Source organism: Rhinolophus hipposideros (assembly GCF_964194185.1).
Source record: "Rhinolophus hipposideros genome assembly, chromosome: 26".
In the NCBI taxonomy this organism is placed as follows: Eukaryota; Metazoa; Chordata; class Mammalia; order Chiroptera; family Rhinolophidae; genus Rhinolophus; species Rhinolophus hipposideros.
In genome coordinates, this window is record NC_138072.1 from 16,039,064 (window position 1) to 16,066,284 (window position 27,221).

A 27,221-nucleotide genomic window follows, 5' to 3' on the forward strand; every position below is an offset into this window, starting at 1 on the left:
GCTGTAAATAATAAATATTACAATAAGAAGTGAGGTCTGAAAACAATCGAAAGCACATGTGCTCATTGATGCCTCAGTGGCGGCCACACCAGTTCTGTCAAACTTGAACTTGCCTTTGAAAAGCCTATGTGATAGCTAGCAATTTTCACTGTTTTTCAAACACTTGCTCTGAATGTAGGTTAAGATCGTCCAGAGGTTCGTTTTCTCCATGAATTAAAACAACCACCCCATGATTTTAAATGGCTCTTCAGGTTATTTGGGAAAAAATAGCAACGTGAAGATAGAAGGTCATCTGAAAGGTTCTTTTTATCTACCAGGGTTCAAGGCAACTCTATGCATAATCCAGAATTTCACTGCTCTTCAAATGAAAATGAGGATTGCTCTACCTCAACCCACAATACTGAGGATTCACCCAAGAGTTTTGATTGGATTTCATGCACTTTATAGGTTATAAGGCTAAGTACATAATGAAGGAAATCTTTATCCAAAGTGAACAGTCAACAAATAGGAAAATTGAATCACACCTCACATTCACGTGGGTACCATGCAAAGGAGATCCCCTCATTTGAAAAGTTCAAAGCCAATACATGATAGTTAACAAACCTGATGATCAACTGTGCCAATCTCTTTTTTGGATTACTATTAATACCTTTCGTATTACTGTTACTATGCCACTGTTACGATATTTTCCTCCCGAAAAAGTGTTTTTTCAAAAACTGGATACTGAAATGCTGCAGTGAAGGCAGTCTACCAAGATACCAATATTGAAAGAAATAAAGAAATTCTGGCAAGAGAGGCATAAAAGGATAGGTGTTTTGGGCTCCATCATTTTCTAAAGCAGTGCTTCTCAAACTGTCTGTGGTAGGGAGTCACTTCTTTTATTTCTAGTTACCTTCAAAATATAAGCCCTTGTTTTTTATTCTTAGATTCAACAGACATAAAGGTACTCTGTCAACTTGCTCCAGAAGTTTCTAAACGCTTCCTCTCAATTTCTACACTTATGACAGGCCAGTAACAGCCGGCCTAGCTTCTGTCTACACTTGGAGTAGCCTGGACCCAAAGTCTCGTTCCTTATTCAGGATTGGAATTCTTATTTTATAGACATTGAATCTCTGAAATGCAACAAGGTCCCGCCACACCTCTACCCACAGCTCTAAAAAATAAATATTGAAGAAGAAAGGTTCATCTCACAAAGAAAAGTGGACAGCTACCACTCTCGACACTTGGGTTTTGTCTTCCCAAACAAATTACAGGGCTCGCTTATTTCCAACGCTATTTTAGAAGCAGTTATCATCCGCTCCTAATTATGGTGAAAGAAACTTAAAGTATCTTACTGTGCCCATTTAGCACAGAGAATAGCAACAAGGGCTTGCGAGTGAGAGGACATGAGAAGCGACTCCTCACTCTGCCACTTCCTGGCTGTGCGGCTTTGGGTCAGCAATTTCACCTCAGGACATTTCTTTGGTTATCCATAAAACAGGGGAAATGACCGGATCTGCCTTACAGGATTAAGCGATATTTTGCCTATTAAGAGTTTAGTACAGTGAGTGATACATACATACCATGTTTCCCTGAAACTAAGACCTAGTCAGACCATCAGCTCTAATGCGTCTTTTGGAGCAAAAATTAATATAAGACCGGGTCTTATGTTATATATTAAGTTATATTATGTTATATTATATTAAAATAAGACCGGGTATTATGTTATATTATACTATATTATGTTATATTATACCCGGTCAAATAAGACTGGGTCTTATGTTAATTTTTGCTCCAAAAGACGCATTAGAGGTGATGGTCCGGCTAGGTCTTATTTTCGGGGAAACACGTTCAGTGAACGTCAGCCATATTGGCCACAAATTTGGCAAATGGCACCACTCCCAAATGAAGTGAAATGATGCCGAGCACAGCTGCCTGAGAGCAGGCCACCCTGCGTCCTCACTTAGAGCTGCAGGGGAATCTAAGGTCCTGCAGACTCAAGAGCATTGTGTTTCCATCACACGGTCAAGCAGAAAGAGTTTAAAAGGGGTGAGCACAAATTTGAGGCTTAGGAGCCTACTGTATCCCTAAATCCCTATGCAGAACAGGAAAACACTCCTGTTTTTCAATATGATTCATAATCACTGAAGTGTTTCCGGTTTGGGCACAGCAACAGACCCAGCCTTCACCCCTAACAAAAGCTGCTGTGCCACTGCCTTGCACAGATGTGCATTGGCTCAAACAGAAAACCCCTTGACACGCAACTCAGTTTACTGTCTGACAACATAAGCAGGGCTGATTTTGACTTATCACGTGGACAGTGGGGGATCCAAAGAGATGAGCTACATGCCTGGTCTCTTAACAACGTGGGCCTTAAGCTTCAGATTCCCATCAGTGACAGGGAGGTAGTTAGAATGCAGCCTCCTTCTTTGGGAGGAGTGAAAGTAGGGCCATCAGGGCAGTGGGTATGTGGGGGGAATGGATATACATATATTATCCCGTTTTATGATATATATATCCATAATCAAACAATACGGTGAATGTTTAAATTTTAAAAATACATTATAGTAAAAGACAAATTGCCATTATTCCTCCCCAAAATACTCCCCCTCACTTTGAACACACTTATCCATCATTTTGCCACATTCTGAAGCAGTTCTGGAAGTCCTCTTTCATGAGTGTCTTTAGTCACACTGTTGTGGCTGCCTCGATGTCCTGAACCATTTTGACTTTGGGGAAGAACCAGAAGTCACATGGTGCCAGATCATGTGAATAAAGTGGATGAGGACACACCATTATGTTTTTATTTGACAGAAATTGCCATATACCAGAAGCAATGGGTGTGACACGGAGCATTGTCATGATGGAGATGATTTACAGCACACTTGAAAACACACCTTCTCTTAACTGTAGCTCACACCCGACTGACTGTACTGAGCAAGCTGAAACTTGTCACACACTGTTACTAAGGTTTGACGTGCCGCTTCCTGTATTGAAGATCTTGCCTTTCCGCTGGATGGCACTTGGCAGCAGCATTCACCGTATTTTGTGATCACAACGGAAAGGCTTCACGTCACACATCACTTCTGGTACGGAAATTTCTGTCAAATAAAAACATTATGGTGTGTCCTCATCCACCTTATTCACTGGACCTGGCACCGTGCAACTTCTGGCTCTTTCCCAAAGTCAAAATGACCATGAAAGGTAAATGTTTTGAATCGATTCAGGACATTGAGGCAGCCATGACAGTGCAACTAAAGACACTCATGAAAGAGGACTTCCAGAACTGCTTCAGAAAGTGGCAAGAACAATGGGGTAAGTGTGTCCGAAGTGAGGGGAAGTACTCTGAGGGGGATTAATGGCAATGTGTCTTTTATTGTAATAAATTTTAATTTAAACATTCACCATATTTTTATCACACCTTGTGTGTGTAAGTTTGTGTGTATGTATATATGTATATATGCACATATACATATATACATGTATCCCACTTTCTTACTCTTAGATTCCACAGACAAAAAATTACTCTGTCAACTTGCTCCAGAAGTTTCTAAATGCTTCCTAGACATGTTATAATAACATATGTACGTTATTCTTTTTCACATGGCACTCTTTTCCCCACTATACATTATAAACCCTTTAAACACAAAGTGTATACTTTTAATGCCTTACACCATTAAGCTCCAAGTGCTATTTGGCATGCGCCACAAACAAAGAAATAATAACGATTTAGGCAGCCCTGTGGATCCAGCTCTTTGCAAGCTCATACCACAAGCCATTGTAATTCTGAAATCACAAGTCCCATCTTTGTTTATGGCTAACATCACCTACATGGCCTCCCCCAACCATCACTGGCCCATCCATTTGGGGTTCACCTCAGAACTTCCAGTCACCCCTTGGCTGTACAAGCAAGTCTCAGAGAAGACCGTCATTGCTAGTCATTTGCCATTCCTTCCATGATGTTTTTCTGCTTGTTTGTAAATTCTCCTCTGATTAATGTGACATCTAGCCTCGAGCACACCATTTGTCCAGAACTCAGACAATTCCCAGTCAATCTCATTTCAACATCCATTCCCTGACTCTAATGATACTGCTGGTTTTCTTGAAGCAGGAAACACTGTGCTCCCTAAACAAAAAGCCACACCGTATTTCTTCCTCTTGACATACTAGTTAAGTCCATATATTAAATTAACATTTCTACAGCACTTCATAATTTATAATCATCTTATCTTAATCTTCAGAGCAACCAGGAGGAGTGGGTGTTAACCTCACTTTATAGATAAGGAAACTGAGGCAGACCTGGATCTGGAACCCAAGGGGTCTCCTGAGCTCATATCTGGTGCTAGTTCATTGGCATGCTGCCTAGTCAGGAGTTTGCAAATCTGAGGTAGAAAGAGTTTTCCAAGGTTAAGTTCTAACGTATCGAATAAAGAATGAGTCACAGAAAAAAAAGAAAAAGCAGAGGAATTTCGTTTCTATTTCTGGCTTTGTTGTAAGTTAACTCACAGGTTAACCTTCCTGGTCCGCAGTTTCCTCGTTCATAAAATAGGGAGCCTGAATCCAGACAACCCTGAAGTGTTCTCCTGCCCAGCTGTCCTTTGTCTGCTGCCCTGTCTCTGCCACGTTGCTAAAATTAGGCAGAAAACATTGTTGAAATACTTTTCTTTTTTGTTCCTCATCTTTTTAAAGTTTCTAAGATTAGCTGGATCATCTCGATAACTATCCAGCTAGTCTGTCAAGAAAAAAGAAAACTGCCATCTACTTAATGGTTGATTTTGAAGCAGTTCCTTTGCTGTTACGAGAAGATAAATCTGGAAACACCAGCCATAGGGCTGTACCCACAAAAGTGCTCATCCCGTGGAAGACCATCTTTACAGCCACACAATCTGAGAGCCGTGGTTCTCAACAACCCTGGGGACATTTTTAGTTGTCACCGCTGGGAAAGGTGCTGTAGGAACCTCGTGAGTAGAGGCCAGAGATGCTGCTAAATGTCCTATCATGCACAGGACAGGCCCCCACAGCAAAGAATGATCTGGACCAAATGGCAGCAGTGCTGACGTTGAGAACCCCTGTCTTAAAGAGTGAAGTCAAAAGATGGCCGAAAACTCTTCCTGGTGTTTTAGCAAAACCGGCCCACATGGGAGGTTCACCAGATGGGCTGTTGGGAAAGAACGGAGGGCCGGAGCACCTCTCTTACCTTGCAAAGAAGGAAGCGGCCACTGAGGTACCCGTGGAAGTGTCACTGGCCACGCAGGAGCCCTGCGAAGCTGGCACGCTGCAGGCGGCAGGCTTGTCTGCGTTGTAGCGATTCAGCACCGCTTCTGTCAGCAGGCCCTCACGGCCCGTCTCTGTCATCAGCTGAGAGATCTGAGGAGGAAAATGGATACTGCGCTCATCACCTGTGGCTCACTGCATGTCATGGCTGCCACTGACAGCATCACCCTATTGGGAACCTGTCCCCCACGTTCCGTCTACATAGCACTTGTGCTGCGTAGGGCTTCTCTGGGGCTACCTTCCAGCTTTTTAGCTAGGATGTCCCCCTCATTTTGATTAAAAATAATGGAATAAAATTGCCCCCCGACATTGAAAGCTTCAGTTATGTCTGTGTCTCTCCTCCATTTGGGGGGCAAAGCATGAGCCATTATCCACACGGTTTGCAGGCCAAGACCAGACTAGTAACGTCAACCAGTGTTGGTGTCTGACCAGAAATGGCCCCAAACGGACGAGTGGGGCACAGACATCATGTTGTTATATTAAGAGAGAAGTGAATCTGCTATTCAAAACACAAGGAATTAAACCACACAGTATTTGTTGTTTGCTGTAGGCAGTCAGCGCGCAGATGACTTAAAGGAGCTCATAAAAATAAATATCGTCACCAGGAATTACCAATGGGGTTTTGAGGGCAGGGTTTACATCATTTCAACAGACTCAATTTTCTGACTGGTGCATTAAGATAAATGGCTTCCACTTTATTTGCAATAATTGCTTTTATAACGGAAGTTCTAGTGGATGAGGCTGGGTCCTTTTTGTCTAAATCCACATAATATGCCATGAAGAACCATACTTCTGGGCAAAATCAGAAGCTTGTGTAGAAATATACTTTTGGAAAGTGCTAATCCCATGACAAATGTAATAATTATACAGGCAAGTCTAAATGTGCTATTTCAAAAACCTGTTACTGTAAAACTTCAGTCTACTTGCAAAAAGGAAAAACTGTTGGGAAAAAAAAAGGAAACTTTAGTTTCCTGTTGTTTTTTTTTTTGAAAAAAGAGTCTCCAGCCTGCTCAAAGCTCTTAAATGCTGAGTGGAAAATGTCTCTAATTGCCTAGAAAATGCAAGTGCAATGAAGCACAGATCAGGAACAGTTTCCACTTTGTAACCGAGTAGGCCAGTAGGCCAGTGAAAGAGTCCCATTTGTTAACCTTTGAACATAAAAACATTTGTACTTTTCATTATTAGCAGGATAGCCATTACCCGGAACGCCATTGACTCGAAACTTTGCTCTGCCTAAATGCATGCTCTTAGTTGGAAAGCCTTGGCATTATTCAGCTGAAATTCTGCCAACACATACTTTCTTATTCTCATTCATTCAACGCATTGTAAGGAAACCCGACCCATATATGAAACAGCGGAGTTGGAGGCAGCAAAGGCAGCCATGGTCTGGAACCTATTCCCAGCGATGGTGCTCAGCAAGCGGGACCAGTCCCCTCTCCTTGAGCCGCCTCTGCTGCCCTTTGCAGTGGGCTCTCCTCCACCAGCTGCCACTCTCCTGGAAGAATGAGGCAGACTAGAGGGGTAGCTGAAACAACTGGGGGGAGGGGGCCAAGGACAGGGCCATCACATTGCTGTCACCACAAAACACCATTTATGAAGCCCCGTGGCCCATGATGCCATCCTGGGCAATGTCCAGAAACAAAACTCCCAAGTTTATAGCATCATTTTTTTCATCAAGTAGCAAGTGAATTTCAAGACATAGCCTCCTTAAAAGAGAGCTATTGGCTATCTTGAGCCAAGAAAGATTGGATCTTTTACCTTTAAAGAATTGGGGATCAGTGGGCACTCAGTTCCCAAGCCTATAAGTAGAATTATTCAATAATCAATTGTTTTTATGTTATTTGTTTATTTATTTAAATTTAAGGAGTTTTTTTTTTTTGTCAATTACAACTGACATTCAGTATTACGTTAATTTCAGGCATACCACATAGTGGTTAGATATTTATAAGAAGCGATTCCCCCTGACTAGTCTAGTGCCCACCTGGCACCATACATAGTTATTACCATATTATTGACTATATTCCCTAAGCTGTACTTTACTTCCCCATGGCTATTTAATAACAGCCAATTTGTACTTCTTAATCCCTTCCCCTTTTTCACCCAGTCCCCAAATCCCCCCTTCACCTGACAACTGGTTTTTAGAAATTAGAATCACAGAATGTTTTAGAGCTAGAAGTGACTGTCAAGATCATCCTCTTCAAAAAAATCTTTTTCTTAAGGAAGAAAACTGAGAATCAGAGAAGTGACTTGCCCAAGCTAATGTGTAACTGCGAATAGGACCCTGGCTCTTAGGCCTACACTGGCCCCTCTTTCTTTCCTCTCCCCCCACCCACCGTCTTCCCTCCCTCCCTTCTAATTAAAAACACATTTTTAAACATATAAGGGGAAAAAATCAAATAATAACAAAACACATATGGCTGTATACACTACCATAATATGCAAAGGTTAACATTTTATTTCCCTTAAAAGAGGTTTTCAAAAGATACCAAATCTTGTATAACATTGAAATCTCCCGTGGCCTGGATCACAGTGCCGCTCTTCCATGTCCCAGCTTTCCAGACACAGTCAGTGTCATGATTTGCTGGGGACCCGTCTTTGTGGCTCTTCCATCCTAGAAGCCTGGCTGAGCTGGCTTTGTGGTTTCTTTTGAGCATTCTCTAGGTTTTGTTCTGCTTATTTCACAATGGGAAAGGGGCATCCCCTCAACTGCTTACCCCTGTAGGCTCTTAGCACCTGAAAGTTCATGCTTACATTTGTATTTATACCCCGCATCCTGTTCAGGGATACAAGCTTCCAGAAAAAATACATATGTGTGGCAAATAACTGCTAATTTACCTCCCCTCACTCTCGGCACTCTAGGGTTCCATCCTCCCCTAAGTTCCTCAGACACATCCCCTGCTCCTTCAGCCCCAGGGCCTTTGCACCTGCCTTCATTCTCCTATACTGGAAGGCTTCCACTTTCCTTTCAGATTCAAACTCAAGCATCACTTCCTCAGAGCTGTTTTATTCCAGCCTCCTTTCAGCCTCTGTTGGATGCTTTTATAAAATTGCAGGCTTTTCCTTCGGTATCTTACCTTGGTTCATATTATGCATTTAATAGTACATCATTGTCTCTCACTACACAAAAGCCCCAGCACAGTAGTTCTAGGGCTCTCCCTGGAGAGCAACACAATGCCTGGCACACAAAGATGTTCAAAACATGTGTGGAATAAATCTGAGCTGGTCTTACTTTATACTGCTCATATTTATCTAATTAAATCTTCTTTTCTTAAGTCCTTTAAATAAGATTTTGTTCTTTTAAAAATTATACAGCATTTCTATTTTGTTTGACTATTGGGACACAACAATATTTTCCCCTCCCCACCACCACCAAAGTGTCATGTTTTGGCTCCACGTGTTTTGGCTGGGGGCTAGTTTAGGGATCAAAAGCTGCCTTTTCTTCAGTCCATTAATTCGTTTGCTCATTTATTCATGTGAACAACCATGAATTGGGTACTCAGTATGTGGCAGGCACTGGAGTAGGAATACGTGAAAATATTCCTTACCGTCTCCGGTATCTTCAACATTTACGTTTTTTCCTTGCAAGTTGTGTACAACCCACCGACAGTCAATATCTCATACAAAGATAATCCACAAGCTAGCTGGCCTGAAGCAACTTCTATCTGCTCTGCCTGTTTAGTCACGTCTTTAGAATTCTGAAAAATAGAGAAACTAGGTTTGCTGCCAATAGAAGCAGCTATCACTGTTTTAATTGAACAATTAAAATCATATCAATTCTAGGTCACTTTGAGTGAGAAAGAGCCCCCTTGTCAGATAAGCTATCATTTTTCATACATACACGGGGGTGTATAGGCTTCTGAAAGTGGGTATGGGTGGAACTCTTCTTACCATGGTATTGCCATGTTTCTTACCAAGAATTTACTCTTCCTCAAGCCTGCAAACTACCCATCGGACAATACCATAGGTTGTCACTGAATTGTTCCACTATGGAAACAAAAAAGAATTGCCTACTGGATGAAATTTGGCTTTGAAAGAACTGCTTCTATGTAAATTCTTCTTGTGGCTCTTGGACACTGTGGTAGCTGGTCACTAAGTTGGCTATCCATTAAGCAGAGGCTAATGATCTGTGTCTATAATAATTACATCACCATTAACAGAATAAAGGACTCCCTTATATCGGTCTGCTTCTTTGCTGTCCATACACCTCTTCCTACTCATACAAGCCTTGGTTGAAACAATCGACATTAAGTTAGGTGGACAGGTGGGCTAGTCTTCCCATCTCACAGGTGACAGAACAGCAGCTCAGAGAAGTTAGCTGATTTGTCCAAGGCAAGTCACTCAGCCATTAAGAAATGCAGGCCTTTGAATCCATTCTTCATTCTTTTTGTTTTTATTATATGATCTCGCCTTAGTTACTGAGGTTTACTGAATAACCTGAGCTCCAGATAGACCTGGGGGATTACAGAAGGTAAACTTTGCTTAGTCACTGACCTCGAGAGAATGATAGACAGAAAAACCTGTAGTCAGCCAATGACACGTGTTCTCTGTCCCTCTCCAAAATAAAGGTGTGTGTGAGTGTGTGTGTGTGTGTGTGTGTGTGTGTGTGTGTGTGTGTAGAAATACCATCTGTGATTTGGTAATGGTGACCTTCCAAACTGTGCTTTTAGTCACAGAAGCATTTAGGGCCTCTCTGACCAAATCTTCAGGTCAGAGAGTCCCTCAGGGGACTAGGAGGAAGGAAGGAGTTGCATTCACCTGTTCAGTTTCCATGGGGTGAGCAGCACCATGCCAGCCATGGGTATGGAGGCCAGAAAAGTAGAAGGTGCTGAACCTGGGTCACTTCCAACATGCTTCTAAAGGAAGGAGACACTGGGCCCACCAGCTGTAGCCCTGGTCATACAACACGAGTGAATGAAAGCACTGCCCCACACGCCGCAGGCCTCACTGTGAATGCCCTCATTCCTCAGCCTCTCCACGCCGGAGCTGGCTCTCTGAAGAAACATGGGGCAGACATGACAGTCCTTAAGAGATGTGAACAATGTTCCTTCCATGATCATTCTCACCCCAGGTTCTCTCGCTGTCCCCCATGCTTGGCGACATACTACCTACTCAGGAGCACTCATTGTTCTCTTGGGTTCCAAATTTTATTTCAGGGCTGTGGCCTTTCCAACCAGTGGGTGGCCCAACCCCACACACACTTCAAAAGCAAGTCTAAGAGAGGCCCGCTTTTTGCTCCTAGCTATAATAAAGGCTCTGTTCTGTATGTAAAAGTCTGTCTGAAAGCCTGGGCTACTCCAGTGGGTGAGGAGATGAGACCCTGAGAACCCATGCCCCTTCTCCAGCCACTCAGCCGCCCCCACCTCTGGTTCCCAGGCCAAGTAGGGGCACACGAGATGGGGCTAATGAACGGGCTGCCGTGGGTTCCCACAGAACCCTCACCACAGTCCTGAAGATTGTCACCTATGGCAACTGTGGTTTGAAGATAATTTAACCATTTTTCCCCTGAGGAAACTGATGGTGAGAGAGATCGAGCAATTTATCCAGGGAAAGCAGCCAGTGAGAAGAGGAGCCAAGATCGGAGCCCCAATTTGTCTGACTCTTGAGACAATCTTCATTCTGCACTCCACCCCTCAGTTCACTTGTCCTCCTTTAACTGCCCCCTTCAGGACCACTTCCTGTCTCAGGGCTGCTCTCTGGCCCCCTTCCATTAATCCGCTATAAGAGAAAATGCCCAAGATGGCAGCAGTTCAAGGAAGGTTTAGCTTCAGTGCATAACTCAGAGTCAAGAACCTTATTTTTAGAGAACTCTGGTTTGCCTCTGCTTTACGGACTATTCTGAATTAATTTTTTCTCTCACGATACTGTGAAAGGTACACGATTCTTCCTGAGAAAATTCAGCTTTACAAACCTCAATCTAGTCATCTATCACATTTGAAAAACCTGAAATTCTGGTGGAAAGGGTTCGTTATCTTGATTGTGTGTAGGCATCGCTGTCCTAGTCTAAAAGCAGTAGGTGAAAACTTGCTGGGCGGTCCTAATCACAAACGTTGGGATGGGGTGGGGCTACATTTCCACCCCAGAATTTTGTTTGGTTTAGTTCTGACTAAAACCTGCTTTTAGCTCTCCATCTCGGTTACATGAGACCAGTTCATTAAAGCAACAGTATCTGTTACTTTCAAAACACCACATCCCATCCCACCCATGGTGGTCAATTCAATAGGGGGTGGCAGCAAAAGGATCCAGGCCACAGGGAGAGTATGCACACATGTGTTTGCACACGTGTGTGCTTGTACACATGGGGTCCTCAGTGAGTGTGAGAATCTCAGCTACCGTTTGGGTGCACAGACTTCACAGATAAAGCTGCTTGGTGTTTTAATCTTAGGCAAGATTCGTGGCTATCAATTATATATAAATTTTGCACTGATATTTCAGTAGAAGAAGCTGTAGGTCTGTCCCCAAAGAAACAGAAAATCTTAAATTTGGTTCTGATCTTGGCCACAGTGAAACAAAAGATGTTTGGCTCTTATAAACCAAGGTTGCGTCCACATCTCGAATCGAAATCTGTAAGCCATTGACCTTTAACTTCCCTGCTGACAGGAATGACTCAGAGATTCCAGCGTGTGTCAGCATGGGGGTTCATCTTAAATGGCATTATTGACCCAGAAAGCCACTTCCCTCTGACTCTGCCAGGGCTGCAGGGAACACCAACAGTATCCATTTCCTGTTTAGAGACATCTCCTGACAGCAAATGCACCCTGCTCAGTCTTTAACTATATTTAATGACATTATGACCCCTGAATCCCAGAAAATAACATTTAATAGCGTTTTCTCTTAGACAATATCTCACTGGTTGGGGACATCTCTTTTATTGTTACTTATTATTTACACTGTTACTTAATGTTTTTATGGTTTTGCAAACAGTGGGTGCTCAAGAAATATTTTTGATTCATGCTGGCCCAAACCAACTCTCAGTTATCTTGAAAAAGATAACCTTTGGTACAGTCATAGCATGCTTCTACACTACCAGTTGTTGTACATTTAGGAAATCGGGATACCAGGATACACTTTTTAAAAAGTCTATGTAAAATATAAATTAGGAAAGCAAATCTGCAAAAAAAGAAAAAAAAAGATCACAAACTGTATGTCCAAACTAAAGATAGCCAAGTATAGCTGATTATGCAGACGCTCCATTTCATTTACACAGAACACAATGACGCACAAGAAATCGCCACGCAGCGTGCTAGGCCCACATTAACTTAGGGAGTTCTCGCTCATATGATCGAGAAAGAGGGAAAGAAAAGTTTCCGTCCTTTCTATATGAGTCTCAGCTTTGGCTGCAGGAATATGTGTCAGTCCCCACTTGGAGTCTTTTGGGCAGACTACAACGTGTCTGGCAGAGGGGTCCCCAGAACAGCCCCCGCCCTCCCAGGCAGCACCAATTGAAGGACTCCCGCTTTAACACTCATAGGCACAGATCCCTGGGGCTGAAACGCTTAAGAATTATGTTTATTTCATCCCTGCAGGCAGAGAAATAAAAGAAATGCCCCACTCAAGAGGGAAGCGCTGGGATGTCTCGAAGCCAGAACCATCTCCTGTTCTGCAGTGTCTGCGCACGTTGGTGTGGTCTGGGCCCTGCCGCCCTCAGCCCTCAGCCCTCACTCACTAAGTTGTCCCACCTGCTCTTTTCTTGCTTGCAATGCCTTCTGCCCCCAGGGATCGGGCAAACTTGATCCCACTTCGACTTTAATCTCACCCTGCTTGTCTTTTCTCCACCAGAAACCAGAGCTATCCAGACAAGCGGTGCCTTTCAAAGACGGGCAGGCCTGCGTTCCGTGGGCAGTGCGGTGCACCTTTCCTGAGCAGCAAGGAAGGGAAAACTGGCATCGGAAAGGCACATCTTTGTTTGGAAGCCTCAGCAGACATTGCAGCAACTTAACTACTGCTGGGCTCTTCTTGCTTGAATAAGCTCTACTGAAAACTGGGGCAATAAAATAAATTTTCTCTTATCAAGAGTTTTTATTTAAATAAATAAATAAACAGAAGGTCAAATATTGTATGATTTCACTTATAAAAAGTACCTGGAGTGGTCAAACTCATAGAGACAGAAAGTAGAATGGTGGGTGCCAGGGGCTGGGGGAGGGGAGAATGGAGAGTTGTTCAATGGGTTCAGAGGTTGTTTGGGATGATGAGAAAGTTCTGGAGATGATGGTGGTTAGTTGCACACCAGTACGTACTTAATGCCACTGAGCTGTGCACTTAAAAATAATTTTACCACAATTCAAAAAGGAGAAACTTACACTACCAAGAGACTGCTGACTAAAGGGACAGCCCAAGCGTCTGATCACTGAAAGGACTAAGAAAAAAGCACTTGGACAGAAACCAAAGCCTTAAGGACAGCACCCCTCTTAAGTTAAACTGCAGCCCCAAACCCATGACGACAATACCAAAGTCACACCCAGTTATTTGGTCATGCCGGAAGGTTCTGAGCTCCTAATGCAGTGCCCAGCACATAGTAGGTGTTCTAAATATTTCCTTAATGTTCTAGAATCACTTGAATAAGCAGCTCAAGACTCAGGACTGGCTCTGAGGTACAGGCCTTTCTCCTGTCACAGAGCAATGGTGGTGAAATCGGACTTCGGTGTGGTACTCTCCTGAGGGACATATCCTCTGCCCAGAAACATCAGATGGTAAATTTTAGGTTATGCATATTTTACCACAATTGGAAAAAAAAGGAACAAAACAAAACACCCCCCATAGTACCAAAGCGGCAATTCCCTTTAGCTTGTCCCAGGTGGCCATGCGTCTGCTTTGTCATTTGAGAGAGGTCATAAGGACTCCAGATGTCAAGGTGAGTCAGAGGATGGAGCCAAGAATGGGGGTGCTGTCCTCCAGGGGTTCTGCAGGTGTGCTTTGCAAGGTGGTTCCAGTGACAAGACCCTACCAGCCGATGTCTGGCCTGCAGGAAATGGGGTCAACCTAAGCCCTTCACTGAGGGAAAGAGAGAAGGAGAAGTAAACAGGGAGAGAGGTGAGGCCAGCAGGGAGCTGGGGCTGAGCAAAGCGCCCTCCAGAACTCAGCTCTCTGATTAAACATGGGTCAATTTCTTTACACCTGCCTGACTGAAACACCGTCCTTCCTTATCTTCCCTCATGCCTGCCAAGTCACACGGGAACAGTCGGTTAACATTCTTTCCATAGTGTGGTGTTCTAGAACTGGGTTGGTTCAGATCCTTTCATATGCTCGTGCTGTTTACTTCTAGACATTTAAATCTGATAGTTAATTTTCCTACAGATCTTGAGATGCTGTCCTCACATACAAGCAGTTACCACCTAACTTGAAGCTTGCCCCAGGACTGGCCCAGTCCTCACAGCTCACAGGGGCACAAATCACCTCTGAGACTCTGCCACTGGCCTTGAGTCAGACAGATAACCTCCTCCCTGTGCTGTCCAGCCCCCTGGCCATCACGAAGGGGCAAAGATGGGATTTTTACATCCCAGGGCTGGAAGTTTGATTACCCTTATTATCTTAGCTTGCTTTGGCTATAAATTTTATTAGTGGCCATAAAATTATCCATCCACAGCATTTGACTCAGTGACCTCTTGCAAAAGAGAATTCCACACCCCAGTGCTGCACACAGCCCCAGAGAGCTGCCTTTCCTTCACCCTGGATTTATAGCCTCACCTTCATCATCTGCCCTGTGTGATGAGACTCAGCAAATAAAAGGTGCTGCACAGTCCATGATACCCGTTATCAGGGCTAAAATCTGGCCCCTCGGCACCTGGTGACTGTTTTCTTTTATTCTTTGTGTTACTAGAAGACAGGGGCAGGGCCGCCTACATGTAGAAATGAGGGGGGTGTAGGATGAAGCAAAAGGCCAGTGGCATTCCTGTTTTGATCTCTTCCCTTAGATTTCTTAGTTCCAACATGTGCAGCTTAAGGCAGAAAGCTCAAATATTCCTTTCAAGAACATCTTACAACAAATGCTAACGTCTTACCATCAAGCTTGTAGTATTTCTACATCGGCATTTTCCTTCACCTTGTAGATATGTTGAATCACAATAATTTTAATACCGAATCCTGAATTATGTTTTGTAGGGGGGGTTGGGTGACATATCCAATGACATATAATGATACAAGGAGTCCAGCTGACAGGATGAGATTAGCTTCCGTCTGACAGAACTAGGAGGAGCGACAATCAGGCATCCTCACAGATCATCGTCACACTTGGTGGCATTTTCGGGCACTTACCATGACCCAGGTTCTGTTCTAAGAGTTTATATTTGTGCTGCCGTATTTAATCCTGGCCACATCCCCATGAAGCAAGCACAATGATTATCAAATAATAGCTTAAACTCTGCCACGTGGAAAACCCCTGCAACAGAGTTTTTCCAAATGTCGCTGTACTTGGGTTCTAGCCTTGAGTTTGTCTTACTCTGGTCACATCATCCAGAACGAGTACCATGCCCCAATTCAGAAAATAGGGTAACCACAAAAGATTTGATACAGAGCAGAGAAAAGGATCCTTTGAATAATTTCTCAGTATGCACAAAAAGCTCGCTCTATCCAGTGTTTTGTGATTTTTATGATCCCATGAAAGTAAAATCAAATGGTCTGACTCCCGATGTATTAATAATTGATTTCATGTTCAATTTGCAACTGAGCACATCTAGACTGAGTAGACAAGAGGACATTACAACCCTCATCAACCCAACCTGACCTCAGAGTCGGGCCAGAGGCTACTCCTGTGTCAGCTCTTGGGACTCGGGAGGACTAACCCATTTCTCCCTGTACTGAGTCACTGGGGGCTGTTCTTCTACTGGGGGAAGTTACCATTGCTTCTCACCCCCAAACACTCAATGACAGCCAGTGCCCAAAGAAGCACACTGATGCCCAGGGCCATCCCCCCTCCATGGGTCTCCACCCTATCCTTCTGATATCAGAGTATTTGTTTATCTTGTAACTCTTGTCGCCAGTCTTTCCCCCACCAGACGGCAAGCCCTGTGACAATTGAGACTGGATCTTGCTCACTTCAGTATCAGCAGCATAGCACAGCATCTGAAAATGGAATATATCTAATAAATCCATTAATTAATACATTAATTAACAAATACATGGAAATAAAATGAACTTAATTTAGTTGAATTGGGGTTGTTGGAGCTTGTTTGTTTTTAAGGATAATGTTATTTTCACCTGATTTTAAAAATTATGAATAGGGTACATAAAGTTTTAGTCAATGAAAATCATGTATTTCAGCATATACTTAATTCAATATACTGCTGAGATAAATGATGAGTGGGGGAATGAAAAGGCAAACACAGAACAGGGACAAAGGGAAAGAGAAGAAAAGGAAAAAGAGAGAAATAGGTGAAAGGGGAAGAAAGAGAAAGAGAAAATCAGAAAGAAATGTATATAAAAAGATGAAAAAGGGGGAACAGAGACAAGTAATTGTCCCTCTCAACTAGCTCGAGTGTGAGCATGTCACAGCTAAAGAGCTGGAATTCTCTGGCATATCGAGCAAGGGCTCCTAGGAATATGGTTTCTGGGCGAGGAGAAATCAAGCCCAGAGGCTGACGCCCCTCCCTGCCTGCCGGTTTCCCCAGCACCAGACAAGAGTTTCAGCTATACTCAGAACCCTGAGGCCTAGAAGATAAAATGCATGAACTGAGAAATTTAAAGATCCATGTCACAAAATTGAGCAATTCTCTTTCTTTTTTCCATTAAAAAAAAAAAATGTAGTTCTACCCTTTGAAGAAAAGGGCCAGGAGTTTCTAATATCTGAATATTTGCTTTATGTAACTTTTGCAGAATGGCACTGTTTATTAGCTGTTTCCAACGGGAAACCCAATAAGATCAAGAGACTGAACATTAGATTACCTGGAACTGGTGTAGCATTTAATTCTCACACAGATCGTGGCCTTTTCTATCCATGTTCAACTTGCCATGTTTTGTCTTAGAGGACATCCCCAGGCATCTTTAAGAAGCAGGCCCTTCCCAGAGTATGTGTCACTGTTCACCTAAGTCTTGCCTAATGCTTGGAAAATTTTCAAGAAAACCAGCAGTGCATTATGGCCTGGAATTTAAAATGTGCGTTCCTTGTAGGCATCTTACTTCCTCATATTTTACTTCAGCTCTTAGGAGAAAAAGTCAAGAGGGACCTGTAGACAATACTTGGCTATAAGTGACCCACCTTGGTCTATAGAATGGACAGTTTGCTAGATGCAAAAGCAACTTTGTAAACTGAGGAAACAAAGGCATGCATGTGCACACACACACGCATGCATACCCACGCATGCACCGCTCAGGGTGTCGGGGATGGTAGCAGGGAGAGCCCACATAGGCAGAGGGGTGAGGTCTGCAGCTCCCGAAGCCCCAATACCAGGAGCCATAAGGACACAGGTCTGCAAGGCTCCTATCCACTGAAGACGGGCTTTGCCTTGTTTGGAGTCCTTGAAGGAAGCTGACAGCATTGAAGCTAACCCTTGATGGTAGGATTTATCCTGCTTCGCCGTGGCCAGCTCCAAACCACAGCCACAAAGGAGAGACCATCCACCGGAAACAATGTGGAGCAAAGGGAAGTGCCAGTGTAATCCCAGTGTGACCAAAGTGTGTGCCATGCTCCAGGCCCTCGGGAAACGGTGCATTGAATGGTAAGAACCAACTGTGGGCCGGGCTTGGTTGATGACCACACGAGGGACTCTCTTAGCCCTGATTTCCCAGCTGGGGGAAGTTGTGAGACTGTATCTGGGAAGAAATGAGATAAGGCAGCTGACTGCTCTGTGGGTCCTACACTCATAATCAAATATAAAGCAGGGACGTTTGGAAATATTCCTGTTTGTCTTTAAAGCATGTCTCTAATTTAACATTTGTGTGGCCTTTATGCAAAAACATACAAACACATCAATGACGGTGACAACAGCAACAAACATCCCCCAGCATTGTCCCAAACCACCAACGGTGAACAAGGAACTGACTTGGGTTAAGGGTCAGCTGGTTCCAAAGCAAAGCATAGGCTTTCATGACCCCAGCTTCAAAGTGACCTCACATCTTCTGTAGGATTTGGCTGAAATGCCAAATGCCAAATCCTACACCATCCAAAAAGCAAGTTAAAAAACAATTTTTTTTAATGATGCTGGAAAAGTTCTTAGGTATATGCTAAGTCAACTTTCATGTGTCAGTGTAAAGAGACAATGGTGCGGATTGGTGAGGTGACTTGTCCAAGATCACACATCTAATTTGTGCCACCGGCAGTTAACTGCAGCATTTACTTCTGCAAATTAAAAACCTAACAATAGGACAACAGACCCCTAAAATGATTGAAAATCCCTGAAAGACAGAGAGAAACTCTGTAGTTTAGCCATAAGTTAGGAGCTTAGTTCTAGCCAAATGGCGAGCTGTGGAACCATTTTAATAAAGTCAATTAACCTCTCTGCAACTTAGCTCCCTAAATCACAGAACCGCCATGAAGAATATTAAATAAAAACACTCACAAGCATCCTTCTCTTCAAATAACAATGGCTTAAGACTCAAAACAAATGCTTTAAAGCCTCTCATTGAAAACCTGCACAGGGGTAAGCAAACATTTGTGGGCTGACCTCAAATAATCTTGTGAAGGGGTTTGCTCCTCTGCCATTCCCCTCCAAGTTCAGGCTCATTCACTCGGTAAAGCTGGGAATTCAAACTTTCACATCGTTCCTACATGTCCAGAATTCAGACATGGGCAATTTCGGATCATTATCCTAATAGGAACTGGTCCTAATCCTGTCACTAGACCCGTGTCAGGCTTTGCATTTGATGGTTTTCTAAATTGGTTCACCCAACTGGTTCAGATTATTAATACAATACACTCCCTTACGTATGTGTTTTTACTGTGTATTTCACTAATAAAAATAACAATGAGAATGTTTAGAAGTTTAATCATGTTTAGATGCTCCTTAAACCCTTCCTTTACCCTGACTTCTCAAATTTAGGGATATTAAAAATCCTGGGCCTCGTGAGTTATAAAACGAAATTCCTAAATTAATTGTGCTGCTGTCAGATTTCTTCAGGTCCGTATAATTTCCTCAGCACCCCCTAGCTTTTAACATAATTTGCAAAGACAAAGATGTTCTGTGTGAGTTGACACCAGAGAATTGTGTAATCTCATTATGCCTTTACTAAATAAATATTCTAGTTTTTTTGTTGTTGTGGCTGTAACATTCCATCCAGTGTCCTAATTTCTTCACTTGGTGGTTCTGCTCACATTTCTCCTCTGTTCATTTAAGATGTTGGTTTTCTCTTCTATTGTACATGCTATGGCTTTTCCCAAAGCTCGTCTATACTTTCCACTTGTTAGAATGTTATAATATGGGTCAGACCCAGCAAAGTCAATACCAACTAACTTATTGTGAGCAATCTAACTAGATTCCACCACCGAACAAACCAGAGCCAGCAAGATTGGCAGGCCCTGACACCTCAGGGATCCCAGCCAGGGGGCTTTATTCTCAGAGTTGGACCGGGAGTTCATCTCTTCTATATCTGCCCTTTTGTTACAAACCTTGAGTCCCTGGAGTCTTCTCTTGAAAATAGAACGGATCTTTTGGGATTCTTGTCTTTCATACACACTTGAAAAGCTATTCATCCAGTGCTGAGTTAAAAGACTCTAAACTGTATTAACAAATCAGTCTTGTTGCAACTCCCCCCAAATGGAATTTTTCTCTTAACAACCTCTTGAGAGAAAGCAACAATTTCAACATCTGAGCTAAAATTGTTTGTCATCTTCCTCAACTCCCCCAAACCACGAATCTACAAAGTCACGCTGAAGTCTGCAGGGCTTCCCCACAGAAGGCAGTCGTCCACACAGACCCCGGTTCTCAGATCCAGAGTGTGGATTCCAACACGCCATCTCAGAAAGGCGCTGGTGGCCAAAAACTACAATTTTCAAGGCCAATTAAGAATACACAGAACTCGTAGTGACCCCTTGTTAGCATAACCATTTGGGACGGTCAGTTCTGTGAAAGCAGAAATAAATGCTGCCTTGGAACACCTTCCCTGCTCTGAGTCACCCTTGTGGAGTAAGTATTGAAAACTCTGCTATTTGACTTTCTACAGGGCTTACACCAGCATGTTCACAAACTGTCAGCCAGACAAACCAACATGTACACATTTTATAGTTAGCTTAAGGGTTAGTAGATTGTTTTTTCCCAGAGCTTGAGATGAGACCAAACTAAACACACAAGTATGCACACGTGTATACACACACACACACACACACACACACACCGGAATTACTTTTCCAACAAGAGCAATTCTGTTCAAGCAGTGTCTTTCAGAAAGCATGACTACTACTGTTCTGGGGGAAGAATGTTAAGCAACAACTTATCAAACATTCCAAGACATAGCCGAGAATCAGTAAACATGTCTACCGAGGAAATACGTAGACTAAAGAATTAGGTTGGTCCTAAAAGGAACACATCCCCAAAGTGTGGTGCTGAGAGTTACGGAAGCTCATTCCTTCTGCAGAGACCTTTAAGAACAATCAAAGGGACCAGCTGTCTAGAATGACTTCAGCGTCGATCTATTGAGTGAGGTACCAGACACCTGGAAGAAACTTCTTCTCAAGCAGGAGTGGTTTGCTGTGTAAATATGTCCAATGTCTTGAATGTAGACCACTGCAGCCCTCTTGTCACTAAGTTGTAAATTCACTAATGCCCCAGACAGACCTTACTTACCCAAGAGTGAACCTCATATGTACCAGGCTTGCCCACTGTCTCAGGTGATTTCTAAGAGAGTCTTCAGTGTTACGTATCTACGATAATCATACACGTATGTCTTTCACTGTCCAGCTTCATTCACTGTAAGATATTTCTTGCTGTCCCCCTAGGTAGACTTTATAGGTGTCAAATCCTATTGTCTGGATTTTGGTCCAGGAATCATACTTGCTTTAGATGCCAGATTTCCTATCAAATTTTAACCAGTCATTGGGAAGGAAAGGGCCGTATTTATGAAAGATGCTTTCTCTTCAACTTCTAGAAAAACTTCCCTGCAATCCAGGTCACCATGGGGATCACTGGACACATTCAAGAGTCAAACATAAAAAGGCAATACTGGGAATGAGAGGCGTGGGCTTGCTCTCTCTCCAGCAAGCCTGCCAAACCACAGACAGGAGGGAGTCAGATGAAGGCACCCTGTTTAAAGGAACTTTGTTCTGTGTGTGCTTTGTTTAAATCCCAGAGTGGGAGATGACCCACAATAAGCCACTTGAACCTTTTTTCTCTGTAAGTCTCCAGCTGAAATACAGTATGTGGGAGTTCTTTCAATAGTAGTTATGCAGGCCTTTTCAGAAACTAAATTTGAATACTCCGCAGTTACCAACTGGGAGTGTAACTGCTCCACAACAGACTTGAAAAGCTAATGACAGCCCCCACCCTACTACGTTCTGACCAGGCCTTCTGGGGGCTTTCCAACCGGCAGCCATGTTTCAACCTTTCCAGCCTCTGGGACCAGGAGCCCCAGACCTGAGAGAGCCCACCCTCCTCCCTGTTGCCTGCTGTTATTCGCACTGTTCCTTATCTATTGGAAGCTGGAATAATAAGAACAAACTCAGCTAAACTAAATTGGTCCTTTGTTTGCCATTATCATAAAAATTTTATGCAGGAACTAATAAAAACATGCTTTACGTGCACAGTTATGTGGGTTTACACAGGCAATAATACCCAGCAAGTTCTATCCATAAATTCAGTTATAGACACTTAGGAATAAATATTTTATCTTTCCCAATGTTTTCATTTATTGGAGGGAAGGTGTGAATACAGGAGCATATGGCTGATCGGTGGCTTCTGGGGGCCCTTAAGTCACCCTGGGCGCCTATCCGTGAGACCAGAAAGGTCCTTTCAAAAATTTCTGGATAATGTTCACAATCCTTCAGCCTCTTAGGAACTCGGTATTAATCATACCTCCAATCTTAGTAAATGGAAAGCATTTTACAGAGCTTTTAAAAATAAATCACTTTTGAAATGAGTTCAGTATTTTCTTAGAATTCTTTTTCGCAAACAAAAAGATCCAATTCTCTTACCAGCTGGGACCTTGGAGCAGATTTACAATAGATTTAATTAAAGAAGCTTTAATGAAATCCAAACCTAACCACCACCACCACCCCCCCAAAAATAAAATAAAACTGGGATCATTGGATATTTAGCTTCAGAAATGCCCTCTCAAATACACTAAATGAATTGGGGGGTTTTGCTTTATATTTTCTTTCCTTCTACATCTGCACCGTCCAATTGAAACATAATGGGAGCCACAAATGTAAGCCACATATGTCATTTAAATTTTCTAGTAAGCCACATTAAAAATGTAAAATGAAACAGGTAAAATTAATTTTTCAAATATATTTTGTTTAGCCCAATGTATCCAAAATACTATCATTTCAACATGTAATCAATCTTAAAAAAAATTGTAATGAAATATTTTGCATTCTTTTTCCATGGACTAAGTCTTAGAAATCTAATGTATATTTTACTTACAGCATAATGCCATTCAGACTAGCCACAGCTGCAATGTTTCAGAGCCACATATGGCCAATGGCTGTCATGGTTGGATGGCAAGAGTCAAGAGAATCCTCAACGAGCCAAGGAGATGGTACTTCAGAGTAATTTCATTATTCCTGTGACTGTTTTGTACCCTGTGGGCATACCACCCCCAGGTTATAAACTACACACTATAAACTAGGTGCTATAAACTAGATACTATAAACTAGATGCCAGTTACGAGATACTATGAGTCAGATACTACTACAAACTCAGGAGATACTGTAACTCAGAAAATATTAAAATTATATGTCATTTTTAAAGTCCAATTTCTTTTTCTGTCTATAATTCACAGTAAAATAGGCAATGGTAAAGTAAACTAGGTGAAAAGGAGACACACTTAGGGCAGCCAAAAAAAAAACAACAAAAAAAAAGTCCCTGTCAGGAGTTATCAGAGGTAAACTTAGAAAGTGCAGCCAATCTGACCATCTCAGCCCTCAGAGACTCTGCAATCTCTTACAAAAAGACCACAGTAAAGTCTCTTCTATATAAAACTGCACCCTTGGAAAATGAGAAGCTGAATTTTCTACTGAACTTTTTTCCCCCCAAAGAAGCTATATACAGATTTTTTGTAACCTTTTATAAAACAAACAAACGAACAAACAGGATCTTCTACTATTATTTTTTTTTTACCATCCCTCTGTTTCTTAGAGTAGATACAAAAAAAGACATTCATATAGGGCATTTTGAAAGCAAAGGATGAAACCAAAACATCATTATCATAGCTCTGATTTTTTCAAAATAAGTTTTGGCACATTCTGTAGTTTCTCTGGGATTAAATGTTGCCCTCTGGAAAATCACCCCAATAATTCTCAGGCTATGTTATGTCTTAGGAGTGTTAGGCATGTTTCTTCTTACTTGCTGTGTGATTATATTTATTATAATAATGCATATTGATGCAGGTTAAGCAAGTTGTTCGCAGGGGCAGAGACCAGAATTGCTGAGTATACCCTTTGCTGAGCTAACCAAAGCACTGTTTGCATAGAAATGCTTAATTATCACGTGTGTGTCGCTGCTGTCAATTCGTACAATGCATGAAAGTGCTGAGATAAGGGCTTCAAGTAAATGAATGCGAAGGTATTTTTTTTCCTGTTTCGAGATTCACAAGACTGTGTTGTTTCAAGATAAAACAAAGAATCTTAAAATAGTCTTTTTTTTTTCTCCTCACAGGCGAAGGAAAGACCTCTTGGCAGTTAAGTCAGATTGACAACAGGGGAATTTGAGAAATATCTCAAAGTCTCTCATCTGCTTTTATGTGTTTTAAAGCAAATAAAGAAAACCCAACCATGTATAAAATGCACACCCAAAGTTCTTTACCTCCTATCTCTACCACCCCACACGTGAAGACATTTTCTATAGAGTGGGAGTGCTTCTGGAGTCCAGAAAATCTAGCCTTGGTTCTCAAGTGAATGAAAGCATAGTACTAAGTGAAATATATGCTCACTTTAGATAAATAGAAGCATTTTTATCTGAAGGTTTCGAAAAAGCCAACATGACAACTAATTGCAACCTAATCCTAGACAGAACTTTGTACTGGAGGGGAAACAATGCTATAAAGGACATTATTGGGTCAATTGAAGAAAAATTGGAACATACAGTGGATGGTAGATTAAAGTCATTCATCAATGTTAATTTTACTGAAGTTGGTAACTGTACTCTGGCTATACAAAAGAATACCCCATCTCCTGGGAAGTATTTAGGCATAAAGTTTCATAGTATAGGCATCTTACTCTCAAATGGTTCGGAAGAAAAACAATAGTGAACAATAGTTAACCTGAGTACTGCGAATAGGGATGTCCTTTGTATTGTTTTTATTCTTGCAACTTTTCTGTAAGTTAAAAGTTATTTCAAAAAAAAAAAGTTATTTCAACAAAAATTCTAATTCCTTTAAGAGTAAATAAATACGGTGCGGAGAAAATTCTTCTGAGTCGAATTTTTCTTTTAGGCATTTGCCCTGGGCAACCCTTTGTTCCTGCTTATTTCCACAGCGAGATGTGAAGTGATGACCTGGCTCACATCTGGTAAGGAGCTCACCTCTCCTCAACCCACCCCTGGCTCTTCCTGTCCTTCTTCCCGACTTCTCCATAGAAAGAAGCATGGGCTTTGGTCGCTGGGTCTCAGTAGTAAGCAGGGGTCTGTCTCCTGCTCTCATCTCCACGCAGACAGATACAAGAGTCTCCGTCAATGGTTAAAACAACCCTTATTCACAGTGACTCGGAAAGCTGCTAAGACTCCCCATAGGAGATAACAGGCTCCTCGGAACCTGGATGCCAACACTGCTGCCACCAGCAGCCATGATTATGAAGGGTTGAGGTTCCTGTGGGAACCGCCTGGGTCACAGAATAAAGGAACTGGTTTGGGAAGGCATTTTTGCTGCCTTCTCCCTTCCCACAGGGAACACCCACTTAACTTTGAAATGACCTAATCCTTCAGTTTAACACCAAAACTTCCAAGTAAAAGAGAATCATGGAAGCAGAGCATGGCCAAATCTTAGAGGTCAACAAATCCACCCTCTCTCCTGATGCAGGGGTCCTTTTCAGGGTACTGGGTCATTCAGCCTTTTGGGAGGATCCTCCAAACAGATGAGGCTCCCCACTTTGCAAGGCAATATATCACTATTGGATGGGTAGCTCTTGACTGTTAGAAAGTTTTCCTTTGCAGTCAACCAAAAACTACTTCCCAAAAATGGAAAAATGTGAGAGCATGAACCTTGTTTTCTCATTGGAACCCCCTCCACAGTGCCTGACAGCGGGCACACAAGGGTTAGTTTGGAAATAAATCAGTCAATTAATGGATAATCTGCACTGTCTCTTATTCTATCCTCAGGAGGAACAAAAACCACATCCACTGTCTCTTCCAAAATGCAGCATCTCAAGCATTTGAAGACACTTTCATGTTCCCCTCTGTCTTCTATTGCGCAGCCTAAAATCTCCCAATTTCCATAACCAAGCCTCATACTACGCAATTCATAATACATGCCTAGTTACTGTCACAGACCTTCCTTCACTCATTCGCGACTTATTTCCAAAAGGACTTATCATTTTTAAATAGGGCAAATACAATGGAATAAAATAGATATGATCATGAGGAAAACAAGGTCTAGAGGAGAGCTCTAACATGCCCAACAAAGTCTACACAGTTCTTAGGACTGATTTTAAAGCTTAATCTTAAAATTCCTGGTGCAAAGAGACAAGGGAAGCATTATGAATTTTACAGCTTTGTCATAAGAGGATGAAATAGACCAGTTACTCAGAAAAGACAAGGTTATTCCCTGTGTCAAGGACAGATATCTTGAGTAGGGAAACTGGAGAAATTGAGCCGTGTAATGGATAGTCAGTGTCTCTACTCAAAATTCACAATCAAATATATGGTGATGGAAGGAGAACTGGCTCTGGGTGGTGAACACACAATGTGATATATAGATGATATATAATAGAATCGTACACTTGAAACCTATGTAATTTTGCTAACCATTATCACCCCAATAAATTTAATTAAAAAAATAATTCACAGCAAATGCTGAAGCGAAATTAAAACACTTATTTCTTATAGTAATTTCCAATTAAAGCTTGAAGGTAAAAGGTCAAGACACAATCCAGAATGGGTGATTTGGTCCAAATACGTAAATATCTTCTTCAGTATTTTAACCTTACTCCAGGATGTAACTTAGAATGGCAAGATAATTTGTTAGCCATACTCTAAATTACTGACCCTTAACCAAACTTCTCTGCCTCTGGGGTTTGGAGCAGAGAAGGAAGTATGAAATTACACTCTCTTGAGTGAGTCTGAAGAACACTGATCCTCTATCCTTGATTAAGTGGCTTCATAAGTTTTGGGGACCACATAAACAAAAGGTAAAGTTTGTATTTTGTTATAAAAATAAGGATCCTAACCAAAGATGTCACAACCCTGCTGAAATACAGAAACAGGCCACAGAGGTCTCTACCCATAAAGCCAGCGCCTTCTGTAGGGCATATTTTTGGGAGAGCAAATTGTCACAGTTGTTCATTTTTACAACAATCCCTCTAGACGGAAATTATTTCTCCTGTTCTACAGACTCAGAAACTGAGGCTGACGCTCAGAGAAGTTTGCCAAGGTCACGGAGTTAGAAGTAGCCACAGAAAGATCTAAATGTCAAGCTGCCTACTTCCAAATTTGTTACTTTGCCCACTGTATCCCTTAGCCTCCCTGGGCCACAGTGTGGTGAGTAAATACAATGTCATGTCATGTAAATATGAGGTCAGACAATTACATTCGCAAACTTGTTGTACCGATGTTGCTAACCTTTTTTGATATCAAAGGGATTATTCACTATGAATTTGTACCAACTGGACAGTTAACCAAGTTTACTATTTGGAAGTGCTGAAAAGGCTGCATGAAAAAGTTAGACGACCTGAACTTTTC

General features: G+C 42.2%; 1 protein-coding gene across 1 annotated transcript in view; it reads right to left on the reverse strand.

The window, feature by feature from the left end:
- Positions 1-27,221, reverse strand: part of KIF26B (kinesin family member 26B) — a 414,751-nt gene that overhangs the window by 207,502 nt on the left and 180,028 nt on the right. The window contains exon 4 of the mRNA XM_081038975.1: positions 5,177-5,346. Within this exon, the coding sequence (XP_080895101.1) occupies positions 5,177-5,346 (170 nt within the window). The remainder of the gene's footprint in view (positions 1-5,176; positions 5,347-27,221) is intronic.